The 18,287-nt window shown below is 34.4% G+C and overlaps 2 protein-coding genes across 2 annotated transcripts in view; one reads left to right on the top strand and one right to left on the bottom strand.

Annotated features, from left to right (window-relative positions):
- LOC117125279 (aminoacylase-1-like) overlaps positions 1 to 18,287 on the top strand; it is a 39,995-nt gene that overhangs the window by 4,316 nt on the left and 17,392 nt on the right. The window contains exons 2-9 of the mRNA XM_033271751.1: positions 2,388 to 2,452; positions 3,481 to 3,585; positions 4,570 to 4,641; positions 5,307 to 5,329; positions 6,317 to 6,393; positions 6,787 to 6,843; positions 7,756 to 7,829; positions 8,704 to 8,753. Coding sequence (XP_033127642.1) covers positions 2,388 to 2,452; positions 3,481 to 3,585; positions 4,570 to 4,641; positions 5,307 to 5,329; positions 6,317 to 6,393; positions 6,787 to 6,843; positions 7,756 to 7,829; positions 8,704 to 8,753 — 523 coding nt within the window. The remainder of the gene's footprint in view (positions 1 to 2,387; positions 2,453 to 3,480; positions 3,586 to 4,569; positions 4,642 to 5,306; positions 5,330 to 6,316; positions 6,394 to 6,786; positions 6,844 to 7,755; positions 7,830 to 8,703; positions 8,754 to 18,287) is intronic.
- The window catches only part of LOC117125270 (E3 ubiquitin-protein ligase TRIM71-like), a 13,172-nt gene continuing 5,469 nt past the window's right edge, over positions 10,585 to 18,287 (bottom strand). The window contains exon 2 of the mRNA XM_033271741.1: positions 10,585 to 16,272. Coding sequence (XP_033127632.1) covers positions 14,095 to 16,257 — 2,163 coding nt within the window. The 5' untranslated portion in view covers positions 16,258 to 16,272 and the 3' untranslated portion in view covers positions 10,585 to 14,094. The remainder of the gene's footprint in view (positions 16,273 to 18,287) is intronic.

The raw sequence follows: 18,287 nt of genomic DNA, 5'->3' as shown, positions 1-18,287 counted from the left end.
ATGGGCTGCACACTTTCAAATGGGTAGCACATTGTTTCAAATGGGTAACACGCGATTTAGGTAGCACACTATAATGCGTACCACTTTTAGTACTTTTAAGTGGTTAGCACATGTGTTTAATTTGGTATCTAGATCGTTCAATGGAATGTTGATACCGGGAAACCTCTTTAAAATCTCCGAAAAAGTACACCAAAGATAGGCCTCATAGTGACTGTGAAAGATGTCGAAAAATATAATTATGTAGATCGAATATGGGCTGCCGATACTGCACATAAAATTGTCAATAAATTTATAATTAAACACCGTACATTTTAATGACCCATTTCAGGCTTCTTTTATATTCATAAGCCCGACAAAATGACCCTTTCTAGTCCTATTCTGTTGTTGCGCTATAATTTAATTTCCCACAAACTAGATTCCCATGGTACTCTTTGAGGTGAAGCAGCACAAGGTTTGTATTTTCTTGCTTGTTTTATGTCCATTTTTATTCATAAAAATGTTGTTTATAAATACACAGTAAAATGCAGTTTTAATATATAATTTTAAATACATGCTAATAGCCATTAAACAGTGGTCTTCGGGCGGGCTTCCTTATAAAGTTTCTAGAAAAATTCACTACAGTACTTCGAGGCCTCCTGTATTAGTTGCCTAGTAACTAACCATAAAATCGGAAAGAAACTTTCCCACAACCAAGGTTCCCAAGATGCTCATGAGGGTGAGAAGGCATATTCTTTGTACGCCGCCTTCTGGAATGTCTGCAAAGACAGAAGTAGGTCAGACGCTGTGAAGGTGTTCAAGTGCGTTCACCTACTTCATGTCACCATTAACTTCGAGTCATCAATCTGATGATTATATTTATAAAAAAAAAATACATGAATTGTAAAATACTATAGTTTAAATGGAATGTAAAAATAATATATTTTAATATTCTGACATAAAAGTATATTTGATTAAACAAATTAAATCATAATCGTAACAACATTCCTCGGCCTTTATTACAAATAATTCAGAAATTGATAAATACAAATATGTACTTGACTTTTTACTTCTGAATCTGTAAGAAAAAGAACACGGTAAATTATATTCAAATTACTTTAATTAATAACAATTGTAAAAAACTTCAAACACTGAATCATACTAAAAAAAAATACAAAGAATATTGGGCCTATGATAGTCAAGCATCGTAAAAACAAAAATACAAAATAAATTAATTAATACCCAGTCCGAAACACACACACCAAACAAACTTTAAAAATACACAACCCTTTAAAAATTACTTTCCAAACATAAAGCACTAGTGCGTATATCGGCATTACTTAGAGGCAGTTTATCGCGATCGAAATGCAGAACAGTACGGCGCGACCAAACAGAAGGCGCGACCGAAATGATCCCTTCTCTTTGGTGCTCGAGAAAAGTCTTATTTATTCACCGGAATATAGTTTTAGATAGCCAATAAATTGTAGGGTACAAATACATCGCCACTTCTCCAAAGCTCCGCAAGCGTTTTTCGTTGTGTTCATGCACAAGGAAATCGCGGGCGTGTGTTGTCGTAAACAAGAGGTTAACTTTTGATATGTCGATATCATGTCATGAGCACACTTCAGTAATTATTTAATCACAATCTGTTTACTAAAGAATTAGGTTGATAGGTTGATGTCCTTGGTTCTAAGGTTACACTCTACAGTTGGCCCTAAGGCAGTTTCTATCTACCGCGGTAGACTTGTATGCAATGTGATATGCAAATTTTCTGCATATACAGCCTTGTGTCTACCGCGGTGCGGTAGATTAAGGCTTACCGCGGTAGGATAATTTGGCGACGCTCCCTAATGAATGATTATTAAAATCAATATCACAATCATAAATGACATTAATATACTTTATTATTTGTGAAGAAATTCTCATAAACCTTATAAAAAGCAAGCAAAAAGACAGCATTATCGGCGCTTTATAATTTTTGGCACTCGATCGGTGGCGGCCGATGTTGTTGGCTGCCGAAGTCTACCTAATCCCTTTTTTTACCTATCCATACCCATACAACTTAACTATATAGCTAGGCCAAGGACAGGGTATAGAGAAGTAGGCCTAGCCTAGGCTAAGCATTGGACCTAGGCCTACTTCCTAAATTCACCTCTCCAATCCAATTTTTACAAGTACAGAAAGGCTATTCCCTAGTTTTCGTTACAATATTTTTGTCATGTGACAGTTTTTGGAAATTATAGAAAATTATTTTTTGTTGAGCAACACCTCATTCTGTTGCATTGTCGTGTTCAATTTGGATGGCCATAAAGAATATAATTTACTGCTGCTTCCACAATAACAAAATTCAGTGCAATATGTTTACTCTATTATTTTTCATTTAAATTTCATGTCAGTAATCTATTTTCCAGATGGTGCAATCAGATTCTTGCAGCAGATGGCAGGAGAAATTAAATTGCCATGCAAAGTGGTTGAGGTACTGATCTGTATTTTAAAAATATTTTACTGTCTACTAAGCCTTCTCAAGTTCGTATTAAAAGGGGAACATAGAAAAAATTGTTAGATTATCACTCCCGTCCGTGTCAAAAATTTGGGAAATATTGATGCAGGACTAAAAATAATTTTTTTTTTTTTGCCGCATCATTTGTTTCAACAGAATAAATAAAATAATGCAAGTTTGTTACTAGAAATACATTCTCTTTAAAAAACAATAAAATTGAACCAGTTTTTATACAATATTTACAATATTCTTGCCAAATTTAAACAGTCCCTCCCCTCATCGATAAAAAAAAACAATTCTATTGTTCCGATTAAAAAAAAAAAGAAAATGAAACCGCTCGTTCTCATCAATTTTTTTTTTTTTTTAAAGAAGTGATAATCTAATAATTTTCTCTATGTGCCAAACTATGTCTTCAGATTTCTGTAGTAAATGAAAAAAGTCCATAGCACCTATGATAGACCGAATCGGCGACTCCAGCTATTACTGGTCATGTGACATGTACAAAATATAAATATACACATCGTAAACCACAGTGCGCTCATTGAACACAGTATATTGAGAGAGTTGTTATGTTTTTTAGACAGCGACCCAAAGTAAAGTAAGGCAGTAGGCCTATGTTTCTTTTTAAATAGTGATTTATAATTACTTTAGCAATCTCCATGCATTGTATGAATTGTCTGGGACTGGGACAATGTAACGAAAGATCTTAATGGAAAAGACATTTGTTCGGGACTCATTAGACCGATTCATTTACTGTATGGCGTCTAACCCTATGATAAATTTCCGTAGTATTTTTGTCTAATTCCATACGTCCATAAACTAGGCCTAACTACGACTTGAGAAAAGTCTGACTAAAGCAATTGAGCAAGCTGCAAGTTATTCTTCAATTAAACCAAAATAAGATAGTGATTCCTCTTTACAAGTCTGTCATGTTTTGGCCATATTTAGTGCACTGTATTTCCAGAGGGTGTATTAATCAGGAAATTTGTTTTTATATCTTGTAGGTTCATCCTGGGAAAGAAGTTGTTATTATCACATGGGAAGGAACAGATCCTAAACTGAAAAGCATTGTTTTAAATTCACATACTGACGTTGTCCCAGTGTATCCAGTAAGTAAGCCTATATAGAGTCATAGGTGATTGGCTGGTTGATTGGAGGGGTGCAAGCTGGTTCTGGCTTGGTGGTGGGGGGTGGGGGAGGTTTGCAAAACAGCCTGGGGGAGGGGATGTGAAAATTGAGAATGCAGAACTAAATTCCCATTTCAGTTAAAACTTAATTGTCATATTTAGTATTTAAACCCTCTCATTGGAACTAATTTGTGGGGTGGGGGAGGTTACCCCTAGTCACCACCATGGGTTGAATGATTGATTGATTGCTTAATTTATTGATTGATTGATTTTTTCATAGTTCTACTGTAACGATTTTACCATGTTTGCAATAGACATTGCTTTTTTTTTTTACTGATTAGGCGAGATTTTTTTATTCTTTGTTTCGCATACTTATTTTTTTTTATAGATAATCGGAGGGCAGAATAAAAATAAAATTTAGTTTTCTTATTTTAGCAAATAGTTTTGCCAAAAACATGCAGACGGAGGAGATATAAAAATAAAATTTTATTGGTGAATGTAAAACATGATGGTTAAATGCTTAATATTTATATAATTAGGAAGAAATATACATATCTTATCTTTGGTGATTTCAAGGCAGCAGAGGGTGTAATAAAAATTTAAATAAATAAACTTGAATTTTTTTCTGAAATTTCCATTTTTCGTGGCGGCGGGTGTGCTAATTTGCCAAAAATAAAATTTTGCAGTTGGTGAGTTTGCTGAAACAAGGTATAAAAAAGTCTCGCCCTTTGAGTAATGTTTATTGTACTAAAGCTGACTGAAAACTGAATTTATATTATTAATTATTATTATTATTATTATTATTTAATGTTTTTAAATAAGCACATGTTTTTAAAAGCAAACTTGAAGCAGGTTTATTAGGGAAGCTATATCTTTATTGATTTTAAGTTTTAAGTTAAATTTGAATTATATATGTTTGTATATATGATAATTTTATAATAATTTCATAAATGTTTGTATATGCAGGAAAGTTGGATTTGTGATGCTTTTGAGGGTAAGAAGATGGAAAATGGAAACATATATGGACGTGGTACACAGGTAGTACACCCTTAGGAGTTTTTTTTTGGGGTGGGGGCGGGAGGGGTGGTTTGGTTCTGCTCCTCATGGTCGGGGGTTAGAGCCACACACTGACTATTCTCAACATTCATGTGACCAACTGTGAAGTTGCTCAATGTTTATCCTCCCATTACCATTAAATATTGGCTGTCCCGAGGCAAAATAATGTCGGAATAGTATTCAAAAATTGTCTTAAGCTAATGGAGATTGGCAAGGCAAAATCAAATGGAATATTTGTGTTTTTATATCAATAATCTTACCAGCGACGTATCAACAAGCTAGCTAATGCATATCATTGCCCCAAACGTGATAAATTCCGAAATATGTCGTACTTGCATCAATACCGAGCCTGACATGTTTCCAAGGCAAACAACGTATCTGTAATTATCGCTAATAACTTTGCAATAAACAAACAGTTGTAATTAAGATTTCACATATAATCACATTTCAAAAGGGTACGACAATGTATTGCAAAGTTCCGAACATGCAAACTTTAACTCTATATTTCTCCAAAAGTGAAAATTTTAAGTTACGTTTTTTGCCATGGAACGGCCTATATGCCTTAGAACTACTCATTAGCCCCTTTAGATTTCTAATATGTATTTAACTATGGTTCGTATTACTGTATGGTATCTTCTCTCTTGCAGGATATGAAGTCTGTAACAATTCAGTAAGTATTGTTTATTCGTTTTCAACAATTCTTTGTTTTTTATGTCACTTAATTCTCATCACTCTAATGCCCTGGTTTTTAATAGGCGGCCCGCTGGCCAAATTTGGTAACTTATTCTGGCCTAAGAGAAAAAAATGATTATTAAAAAATTAGTTTAACTATTAAAAAGTAATAACCATTATTAGTGAAGACCAATATGCAACACTGGGCCTTTTTTGTGACCCCACCAAGATTTACAATTAAATCCCTCCCTCGGTTTAGGTATACATGAGTCTTCGATTTCTAGGCTAGCTACGGTTTACGAAGGATCACGTAAATTCCAAAACTTACTAAGCACAGAGAATGCTAGAGTACGTAAATAAACACTATTTTAAACAATCGTATTGCCTTTCCTTTTCATTTATTTCTCATATTGACAGTAGACGGTCGTTTTTGCGACCATAGCATTACATTTTCATACACTTGAACACTGATTGGACTGTAAGTTCTCCATTGTTGTACCCAATATGTGGCTAAAACAAGCCAAACCAGTCACTCGTCGCAAATCGTGTTTCAGGGATAATGACCAAAATATGCTGGAATGTCAAAATTGCAGAAATCTATTTTATTGCACTAAACTAAACTTTATATATCTATACATCGTGCTATGCTGTTATTTTCCCTATTTTCAATGTTAAAACAGTTAAAACAACACTTTTTAATGATTTGGTGATGGTTTCTGCCTGAGAAATGCCCGAAATCATAAACTTTGAAGGCTGATATCTCAAATATTGTTCTTTGAAGAGCTGTATGTATAAATGCTTGTAACTTCTTAGGAAATGTTGAATTTAAATGATTCTTTTACCATGTAGCTCTCATTTTACTGTTTAACCCTGTATTAATAAAAAAAAAAAAACGAGTGACTGGTTTGGCTGGTCACATATGTCACATGATCAGCTGTATCATTTAAATACGTTCCATTAAGATGTGATGGATATTTCTTTCCAGGTATCTAGAAGCCATCCGGAATCTCAAGAATACTGGAAAAAGATTTCCTAGAACCATTCATATGACCTTTGTCCCTGGTAAGCTATTACCCATCATCCAAAATTGAACACTGTAATACACCAAAAATGAAGGTTAACAAAATTATTCGTCTTTTTTTTTGGGGGGGGGGGTTGGGGGGGGGGGGGAAACGCAATAGTATACAACACCTTGCACGTAAGGTAGCACTGTTCGCACTAAAAAGTTCCTAAAAATTTGACAGCTTAATAAGACATGCTTGAATTGTACTTTTGGCGCTTGAAATTTGATTTTTCCTTGAATGCAATTTGTACCACAAATGCATGTGTTGTTGTGTAGGACCACGGTGTGGGGCTTTGTGGAAAAGTTCTTTATGGAATAACTGTGTTAAATATCAATTAAAATATTTAATTTATTGACATACTGTAGTAACAAAAACTTTGTTTTTATATTAGGGCTAGCAAATCCTACTGATGCTTTTACGGTTTTCTATGGAGAACGAAGTCCATGGTGTAAGTAGATGTGTAAAGTTTGTTTTAATTTGTTTAGGGTGTGAGTCAAGAGGTCTAGGCAACTCGAGTGGGCATGCGGTAAGGCAAGGGTGCTGCTGACTACTGCTGGCACTGGTTTGAACTGGTACGAGCTGGTTCGAGCTGGTTCTTGCCCATGGTTTGGTTGATATAAGTCCTCTCAGATAAGGGCTTAAAATAGAGGCCCACTGTAACACATCTGTCTTGTGTGCATTTTAAGAATCCATTGCTGCTTTGCATCTTTCAGAAGAATGAGTTACCCTGATGATATGGTTCATTTCAGCCCCTGTCGTAGAATGATGGGGACATGTAGCTACTAAACCACATCATCAAAGTGGCTAAATAGTCATGGACCACTTCCATACACAATTCAGCTTTTTTATACCTTATTTCGCAAACCTATTTTCGGGAAAAAATATTTTCTTATTTAATAGCAAATAGTTTTTGCCAAAAACGTCATGACGGTGGAAAAATGAAAATTAAAATTTTATTAGTGAATATAAACAGTGCAGTATATGGGATGGTTAAATGCATGAAATTTATACAATTAGAAAGAAATATACATATATTTTATTTTTGGAGATTTCAAGGCAGCGGCGGGTGTAATAAAAATTAAAAAAAAAACTTTTATTGTTTATTTTGTTACCCTTTTTTTGTAGAGGTGGGCCAAAAATACAATTTTATTTTTATTCAAAATCATCATTATTGGCAGGTGGGGGGTTTGCTAAACAAGGTTAAAAAAATTCTCACCTTAGGTTTTTTTTTCAAATTTCAGTTATATTGCAAGAAATGTTTATGTTAAAATTATGCTAAATTAATTTTTTGAAATCTGTACATTTTCCCTATTATTGTAAGGCCAGATAACATTCTTATTTGTTATTAACTACTTCTTAGGGTTTAAGGTCATTTGCACTGGAAATACAGGTCATGGTTCAAGGTTCATTGAAAACACAGCTGCAGAGAAACTGGTTTGTTTTTTTTTCTCTTTTGAATATGCCATATATATGCCAGCCAATGCCTGAACTAAAACCCAAAATTTATTTTTTTTTAACATAAAAAGTGTATAAAATTCTATATAGTAGTATAATAATTTCAAAAGGTTACTTTTCAAGCATTGAGTAATAAAATGGATAACTTAACCTAGATTTTAACCCTATGGTTACCACTTAATTCACGAAAATGCACGGGGAGGATGATGGAAAGGTTGGCCTAGAATTAGGCCAAGATATTGATTTCCACATTTCACTGTGCTTGATTTATTCTTGGGATATGACCGTAAGCATTAGGGGAGGGATAACAATAATAATTGTGTACATCTATAATGTGCTAGTATACAATAAAAGATGCTCATTGCGCAAACAGATATATGAAAGAGTTATTAACAGTCAGTAGGCCTAATCTGAACTATGAATAAAAAAAAATAATACAAATAATAACTGTAACCCTGGTGGCAGTAGGCTCTAGTAGTGCTTGCCCAAGGCAGAATTCCTAATTGGCAACTCTTATGACTCAGAGAGGGAAGAATTTCTCGTTTTCATCTATGGACTGCCCCTTAAGGGGTGTCCCACACAGCTGCCCTTATTATGTCTGTACACTGTGATGCATAGTTATTATAGTATATATTAGCCTGCAGATACACAATATAATTTTATATTGTTTTGTTTTTGTGGAACATGCTATTGTTCAGCATGAATTTTATTGGCCCACGAAGGCATAAATAGCATTAAAAGAAATTTTATTGAGTTAGATTGAATGTACTAGTGTAATAATCATCCCTGATTTTGTAAATTAATATGCATTATTTTTTTGGGGTTAATAATTTGTTAATATCTCTCTCATCAGCAAAAAATCATGAACTCATTTCTAGGATTTCGAGAAGAAGAAAAGGCAAGGTAGACTATTTATAAATTTTTTACTATTTTTATTGACAAACACTACGATTACATAATAATCTAAAAGCTTTCTTTGTGAAAATATAATTCCAACTTGTTAGCGATGTTTTCACTTCCACATCCGAAGCTTGCTCAATTCGGTGTGTCAGATGACGATGTTACATCCAAAGAATTGGCTGATAGTTTGTAACCGTTATTGGATAAAACGGAACACCACATACCAAATTCGTAGGTGTTTGTCAAAAAATTGGCGGAAGTGATGATTGGAAAGACGAAATGTTCATCTTGCATGATATGACATCACTTTTTACTGATGTTCCAATCCCCCAGACCCTTGGTTTAATAAACAACATTTTACAAAATCCAACTCTTTAAGGCCAGAACCCTCGTTAATGTCTCCGACATAATGGTACCACTGGAATTTATTTTAACTACCACATATATCAGTTTTAGAGGATTTACCAGCAAAGATTTGTCACGGACATGGGCAGCCCAGTTTCAACATTCATAGCCAACATCCATGGGGAATTCCTTGAACAAAAAGCACTTGCAGCAGATCCCATCGCATGCAAACCACGGATTTGGCGAAGATATGTGGATGATGTGTTAAAAGGTTGTGAAAAGAGGCACTGTAACAGAGGTCATGGAACATCTTAACAAGTTCACAACACATCACACTAAATCTCAGAGAACTGCATTGGTTACCTGTATCATCTCGCATCCAATGTAAATCCTTTTTAATAATACATATAAAGCGCTGCATGGCCTTGCACCTCAATACATCACTAAAACTCATTCCACTCTGAACGACTTCGTAAACTGAGATCTTCTAAACAACATCTACATCATGCTCACAAGTGGAAAATCCATACATATGGCAGACGATCACTTTCATGTGCATCCCCTGTTCCCCGCTATATAGTTGTCTCAGGTACAGTAAACATAATTATTCCACTTTTTATGTTAATATTGACAATATATCTAAGTTAAAGGGTTAATACTTAAATATCATAAACTGACATTTAGGCATCTCAGGTACAGGGAACAAAATTAGTTCACTTTTTAAGTTAATATTTCACAATATATCTAAGTTAAAGGGTTAATTCTTAAATAACATAAACAACAATTATCTGATGAATGAAGAATGAATTGACGAATGATATGATTTTTTACAGACATTTTTTTTACAGGCTTTTAGTTTGTTGCTATTGTCACTGCATGTAGACTTTTCACTTAAAACTATCTTCCTATTAGTTAATTTACTTACTTGATGTAAATTATTTTAGATGTGCCTTGTTAGCAATAGAATAACTTTGATCAAGTCGAAGGGTTTTACTGCCCTGTTGTTACAAAGATTTTGCGCATTACTGGTCAGTCTAATTGTTGTTGTGAAAAGTTCAGCGATGCGCGTGGTATTATCACGCACAAGGAAAATTTATAATTATTTGTACTGCAATATTTGTGTTGTTTGGTTGTGCCTCCCCACACATCAATTATAAGGGGCTGATCCAGAATTTTTCAAAGGGGTGGGGGGTGGGGTTAACAGTTTTAGAATAGAATTGAGTAACACATTCATTTGTATTGAAATTTTTAAAATTTAGTAGCAAAACTGGGGGAGGGGGAACATGCCTCTCGTGCCCCTTACTGGATCCGCCCCTGATTATAAAGTGCTGCACATCTTTTTAAAACAAATCAATATGTTTTTTTCTTGTTTCTGGTCACTGGTTGCTTACCAGTTTTACTCGTCATGGGTTACATTTTCTCACAAAACTAATTCAGATAAAATATAAAATCTTCATGGGATAATACAGTATATTGAAAAAAAAAGTCATTCAATTTTTCGTTTATTATTTATTCTTTAAAAAGCCAAACCTATACATCCACAACAGCAATGAAGTAACAAGAGAAATATCGAACAAATTAACAGCAACAGTTTTAACAATAATCTAAGCTGGCTAAGATTGTTGAACACTCTCGCTCAGGGGTTCTCAACTATATTGCAAAGGGGCCAAAACTGTTCCTTGAATAAATTTGAAGTGTCACTGCCCCTTTTCCCGAATTAAATTTTTTTTTAAAGAATAAGCCGCTAGACGTTCATGCAGTGCATTTTCACCTTAGAAAGTTACCCTTGTGTTTGGTATAAATGCAAGGGCAAAATGTTATATATCACACAATGGGTCATCGGTGATACAGTATTTCTTTGCCGTTTGCTGTGATAGGTTAGTTCTTCCGATTTGATTGATTAAATCGCTACAGTTTGTGGGGCAGTATATAGGCCTAGTCGGCCAAACAGCATACAAAATTATTAAGGTTAGAAATCTAGGCTCAAGCCGCATAGCACAAACTCGCGGGCCGGAGATTGCCCGCAGGCCTCCAGTTGAAAACCTCTGCTCCAGCTCAAAAATCCTATCAAACTATTCAAAGAAAGTGATACAGATACAGTAATAAGATATTATAATTTGAACATAGTCAACTACATGGATAAACAATTGTTTAAAAAATTAAAATCATTAAACTATCATAATATAAGGTAAGACTACAAAGTAAAATACATAGGATTTATTAGTAAATTTATACAGATTAATCTCAGTATTGAAGAAAATAGTACACAAAGGAATTTAAAACATTTTAGTACACTTTCTGTTAAAAGAAGAAATAATCCGAACAATTTTTGAAATTTTGTTTTATGCCTTTAAATGTTATATGGAAAACGATACATTTATTTGAACTTGAAAAAACTGGGCCCTGTGTCAGTAACAACCAGTTATACAGCTGCTTTCTAATAGTAGTTAGGTAAAGAGTGCCATAGTTACAATTAAATTCTAGAAAGCTTGGCTCGATCTATTGCCTAAAGTGTCGCATCGTCTGCACTGCAGGACACCCACTGTGACTTTCAAAAATGTTTTTATTAATAAGAACATAAAATTATGCATGCTTAATTAAATCATGTATATAGCAATATTATACCGCATTTACTACATTTTTTTGTATTAAAAGTTATTATTTCTTTTATTACACATTCTTATGAATCGGTGTTTTCAAGTTGTGTGACTACATAACAAAAATTTTATTACTGGGACAATACATGTTTCCAACAGTGTCCCTAAAATACATGTGTCCCTATAAATTAACAATAACATTAAATACTTATAATTAATAGTGTCTAGTAATAATGCAATATTTAAACGATGCATTTATAATAAATTAACAATTAGAAGGATAATTTTATGTTTTTTTTCCCATTTTTTTTAAAACCATATTTATAGAGGGCGACACTTTCAGCGAATCCTAGAAGGTCGGCTGCTTAATTTATGCCCTTCTAATTAAATGAAAATAATTTGATGCTTTTTTCAGTGAAGTCGCCTTTTGAGGCTAAGGGAGTGGAGTTTATTTTTAGTCATCGTGAAAACGTGTTGGCCGTCACAGGCATTGAACCCAGGACCCTGGTATTAGGCAATGATACAAGCGATCACATGACCTAACTTGAGTATGCATGAAAATAGTGCGATAGCATAGGAAAAGATAATGTTAAGGTAGCAAAAACAACCACCCGCTGTTAATGTGAGAAGTAAATGGCTAGGAAAGGCAATACGATTGTTCAAAATAGTGTTTTATTTACTTATCCTAGCCTTCTCCTTGGATTGTATGCTTTGAAATATAAGTGATCCTTCTAAAACCTTAGCTGGCACTAACATTGCAGCGTAGTTTGCGGGTTGAAGACCATCATGCACACCTAACCATGCGGTAGATGTGCAGGGGCCTAGGCCTAACATTTGTCGAAAAATCTCAATGTTTGCAGCCAGCATTCTTCACAGCGTTTTCAAACCATTAAGGCAAAATTCTTAAGTTTAATTTTCAATCAATTTGGTATTGTTTACTGGGTATTATGATGATCTCTACAGCAATAAACAAGAGACAACCGCCATAGCAAGCTCCATGTAAAACACCGCTGTGACATTCGACTGTTTATATCCAACACCCAAGAAGTCATGTGACGCCCATCGCCGAATACCCTATTCAACTCCACTCCAATAGTCTCCCTAAATACATGTATTGTATCCCTTTAAATAATAACAATAACATTAAATAGTTGTTATTAATAGTAGCCAGTTATCATGCATTATTTAAACAATTTTTTTCTTAACCAATAAAATGTTTATCACAATTAAATACACATATATGAACTGCAGTAATGCCATTCTTAATACTAATTTTCTCAGACCAATACTTGTATTAAATAGTAGTCTTAGAAATAGAACTAATGTCTACGAATGTTCAACTACTGAAGTTGGTTGCCATGATATAACTTTTCAAGGCCCAACAATTTGGAATTCCATACCAAAATATCTAAAGAACCTTTCAAGTATGAAAAGTTTTGAATATCGATTACGTTTATACCTTGTCTCACCTGTAAATTGATTTTTATGTTTATATTGTCAATAATATATAATTAGAAAAAACAATATTAAATTTTCCAATTACCACATCATAAGACCATGCTTTCTGTTTTACTTCTACCATACAGTATTTTTTAGTTTGTGCCCCAAATTAAAGCTTTTAGGGGTGGATCCAAAGATGGTGGGGGACGAAAGTGGGACCGATCGAGAAAACACTACCCCATGTCCCAGCGAAAATTTTATGTTGTAGATCCCCGAAAATAGCCTCTGAGGCATTTTAGGCGATCAATTTTTTTTCTTTTTTTTTTCCCGTGTAGGTCCCCTTTCCTCAGAAATAATCTGTAATTATTCTTTTGTAAGTACTTTGTTGTTTTTCAGAAGTAAATTTATTTGAATTGAATTGAATTGAACTGAAGACAGTGTGGATCATTCAGCAGTGTCAGTCAAACTTAACAACTGACCAATCAGAACAGGGAACAGATTACATTGCACTGACTTTTGTGGGACCTTAGCAACAGTATCCAGGGGGCGGGGCTTAGCAGATGATGTTGTAATTTATTCAAAATCTATTTATAGAATGTTTAAAATCTATTTATAAACATACTGTAGGCGTATTTACCTTTATATTGAAAATGACAGCACCATGACCCTAGAATAACAAATTTGTATCACATTCACCGTTCCCCAGTTTTTCGTCAAACAACTTTTTTCTGTCTTAGAAAAATCAGTTCTACAACATATCAAAAATTTTTTTTCCTTCGGAGCCTGACTTTAAAGACTCAAGCAAAATGCACCAATGACATTATGATTGTATTTTTTAAATTTTACATTTAACGTCTTCAAAATACAATGACATGATATGAAAATAAACTTTTTACATAATTTAGTGGGGTGGGATTGCCTCACTGCATGACCACAAAACAAAAATTGAGGGCGTCAATATCTTAATAATTAAATATTTTTACTGTTGTGTCACCATTATTTACTACTGCAACTCTACGTGGATAATATGAAATGATGGACAATCCAAAAGGCTTTTTGATTCCATCTTCTGGTTTATCAATTCTTTTGATGAAATTTCCATCACTACTGAACAGCTGTATTTTGTGATTACTTGATATAATGATGTTGTCATCCTCATCAACTACTACTGCCCATGGTTTCATCACCTTTCCATCTTCATCACCTTCTTTGACAAGAACTTTCATGAACTGTCCTTCATTGTTAAATAGTTGTAACCTGTTGTTGTGAAAATCCAATACAAATATATTTCTTTGGTTAGTAAGGGCAACATCAGAAACTCCATTGACTCGACCACCTTGATTGCCGCGAGTCCCTATGCTTCCGATCTTCTGTCCACTATCAATGTTGAATAGCTGCACACTTGATTCACTTCCTACATACACAGTATTTGATTCCTCATCCACATGGATACCAAATATTTTTCCTAGGTGAAATTGGAAATTACTAATTGATCTGATCAGCTGACCATTCATATTACATATTCTGATGCATTCATTATTACCCCGATCATTGAATGCAATGTCACCGTTCTTCATTTTGTACATTCTGTGAACCTTCACACATTCTGGTAGTGTAACTTTCCCTGTATATTCTCCTGATTGCTTGTACTTGAGAATTTCATTTGTAGCACAAGAAACAAACAAGCAATCACCTTCACACTTAACTACGTCTACAGAACATTTATCTATTTGAATGGTATTTACTATTCCTTCCTTCTCTACATTGATTATCATCGGTGATTGTTTGATTGGTTCATCATCAGCACTCACATCTAGTTTACAGGTACCTGGACTTGTGCATTTTCCTGTCACAAAATAATCTCCATTACCATCTACATCAACTTGAGTAGTGTTGGTTTCTCCTGTAGGCTGTGTCCATGTTGCCTTCAGTTGATTTTCATGTATTTCACATTCATCTGTTTTGATTATCTGGACAACAATTATTTGACTTTGGGTCACAGATTCCATTCCTTTTAATTGTAAACAATCTTTTAACCTTATAAGTGTAACATTTCCAATATTGCACTGTTGTATTGAAGACACTTGATGTTCATTTATTAAGAATTTAATGTGTCTGTTATCATTTGGCTTTGTTTTTGGCAGTTCTTTGACTCTGTCGTTCAGTGCTGTAATTACTGTTTCACTTGATTGCAGTGCTGTTGCTTTGTCACTCTTCAATAACTGATTAAGAAAACTCATCTTTGTATTCAAATCAGATATTGTTGCTTTCAAATCACTAATGTGTACATCATTTAATTTCTTTTTTTCTTTGTAGATTGTCTCGACTTCATTTTTCATTTTGTCTTCACTCTCCTTCATTTTCTTGACCATTTCCTGCACATGTTTCTCAATATCTCTTAAACATGTATCTTTACTTTGTTCTAATTTGGTAGCATAATGCATAACAGCTTTCAGCCCATCTTGTAATTGGTTCTTATATTGATAAGCAGCTTCCTTCAATTGTGTAGACATTTCTTTAAATGTCTGAAATTCTTCTGAAATACTGATTGGTTTGTGTTTCCCTTCCCATGCCCTGTGATCCATAACTGTACAATTTATACAGATTGGAGTTTTACAATCTGTGCAGTAGAACTCCAAAGGTTTGTTGTGATGTGAACACAGCAGTGGATGTAGCAAAGCAAAATCTTGAGGAGTCATTGATCGCACATCCTCCACTGTATGCAGCTTGTGATTTGCTGATATAGGAAATATTTTATGACATTCACTACAAGTAGAGCACAAGTAATGTCTACATTCCTGGCAGTAGTATATTGCCTGCCCTTTAGCACAAACACATTTCATCTGATCTCGTTTAGATATTTGTTCAATAGTTTCAATTAAGTTATTGAGAAATGTATTTGGTGGTAGCTTCTGAAGTCCGCCTTCTGGAGTGACATGTGATTTTGAGCAGGTTGGGCAAATCAGCGTACCCTTCCTTTTAACCCAGTCTTCCAGACATGTCAAGCAGAAACTATGGAGGCAGTTGAGAGATTTAGGATTTTGAAGTCTCTTAAAGCAAATAGTACACTCCAGGACTTTCTCATCAACAATTTCCAAAAACTGATTCAATTCGCTAGTAGCCATCTTCAACAACTATTTCTGTGAACAAAATTACATGTTATTTTATTTTTTTTTAAAATTTTCTTAATTACTGTAATTTTGTGTAACACTGCTCATATTTCGATTTTCTTTGATAGGAACTACACAGTTTGAAATGTCCTCTACCGCCCATGGGGTGGGGGGGGGGGGGGTGTGGCACAGTATTTGCTACCAGTGCACAAAATAATAAAATAATCAGGTACCTCATTCTAATAAAATTGTATTCAGAAAAGGGAAGGTGTTTCAAGATTCGCATATGTATGTGCTTTTGCAGAAACGTAATTCGCCGTGGCTAGAGATACGGTACCATATTTCTACTTCAATTTGCTAAAGGTACGGTAAATGGCATTACGTCACCATCTCCCAATGAAGTGCCAGAATGTGCGTGACGTCATTTTTCAAGACTGGCATTGCATTGCAGATCAACCGCGATGAGCGGTGAAACGAGAACGATGTACAGTTCTGGGAAATTAAAACATCAAAAAGTACAATATTGTTTGACCTGTTATCGATAAATAGGCTTATGGTTCCATTTAGTAAAGAGTTTCATTTAGCTAGGCCTATGTATAACCATTATCAAACAAGGACTGATTCCACCAAACTCTTGGCATGCCTCTAGGCTTTGCTTAAATTCTTCACTTGGCGAAAAATCTAAGCAAGCCTGCTCAGCCTTGCTTGGATTCTGCTTTTTACGGCAGCTGCTCTGGTGACATTGATCTAAGTGGCCTAGGCCTATATCAGTCATAAACTTAGACTAGTTCCTCCGTCATCATACCGTCTGAACTTCATAATCCCTAGTACATCCCAAGTTTTAGTCCAAGAAGTTCGAAATAATACCACGCTTTACAATCCCACCAAAATATTCATAAAATTTGAATGCACAAAACTTTTCGTAGGGCTAGACTTCGTCACAGTTATGGTACAGAATCTAGGCCTAGATCGAGAGAATAAGTTTCCCCTTTGTGATTATTACAATTGAGTCAAATTTGTCCAATAATTTTGATGCAGACCTTAATACTGTCATAGAAAAATAGGCGTACCACTCAATAATAAAGCAAGCAAGGCACATGTATACACACACTACTGCTAGTCTGTTTATATGACAACACTTGCAATAAAAAATGAATATACTGTATGACATCACGCACATTCTGGCATTTCATTGGGTGATGGTGACGTAATGCCATTTACCGTACCTTTAGCAAAACGAAGTAGAAATATGGTACTGTATAGATTAGCCACGGCAAACATAATAGGCCTTTTTCACGAATCGGTAGACATCATGAAGTGATGACAAACATTGCAAATCAGCGGTGCGTAACCAACAGAAATAAGATAAGCTTTTGGGCTGATTTTGCTGACATCATGTTATTTAAAAAATCATAACTCCATAACGTGGCGTCGTATCCAAAAAAAAATAAATTAAAAATTTTTTTGAACTTTGAAATCAAGATTGAAAAATAAAAGGCTATTTCAGTAGTGTATTAAAAGAGGTATATGCATTACAGTGCTGTAGTACTAGTAATACTCTGAACTAGCATTGTTTTAGTTACCATATGAGAGTTTCCTGTGTTAAAAACATGATTTACTATACTATACCTCTTTATAAAACATAACTTGTACTTTGTAATAAGAGAAATCTGTATATTATCGCTACTTGGAACAGTAACAACACGAAAGTCCTATGCTGCTGCACTGTAATGCATTGGCCTATTTTAAAGCCCCATTCCCGGCAAAATTTCATTTTTTAAGAAAAATCTAATTTTTGTATAATGTTATAAAGATTTATAAATATAATACGGAATTGCTAGTTTAACTGAATTTAGACATTCCTAAGAATGAAAAAAATGTAAAATAAGACTGAAATTTGATTTTTTTTTGTGTTCCACACAAAAAATAAATGCGGATGAATTTTTCATTGTTTGATTTTGCAATAGGTCGTGAGAAGAAATATCGTAGGCGCTGAAAACATTAGCCTATCCAACGCTGCTAGGCCTAGCCTTACCTCGATTTAG

The sequence above is a fragment of the Anneissia japonica genome, unplaced genomic scaffold (genome assembly GCF_011630105.1).
Source record: "Anneissia japonica isolate Jap-2015-1 unplaced genomic scaffold, ASM1163010v1 scaffold690_len516080_cov150, whole genome shotgun sequence".
Taxonomy (NCBI): Eukaryota; Metazoa; Echinodermata; class Crinoidea; order Comatulida; family Comatulidae; genus Anneissia; species Anneissia japonica.
The sequence above is the reverse complement of the archived record's forward strand: the minus strand, read 5'-3'. Positions and strand labels throughout refer to the sequence as shown.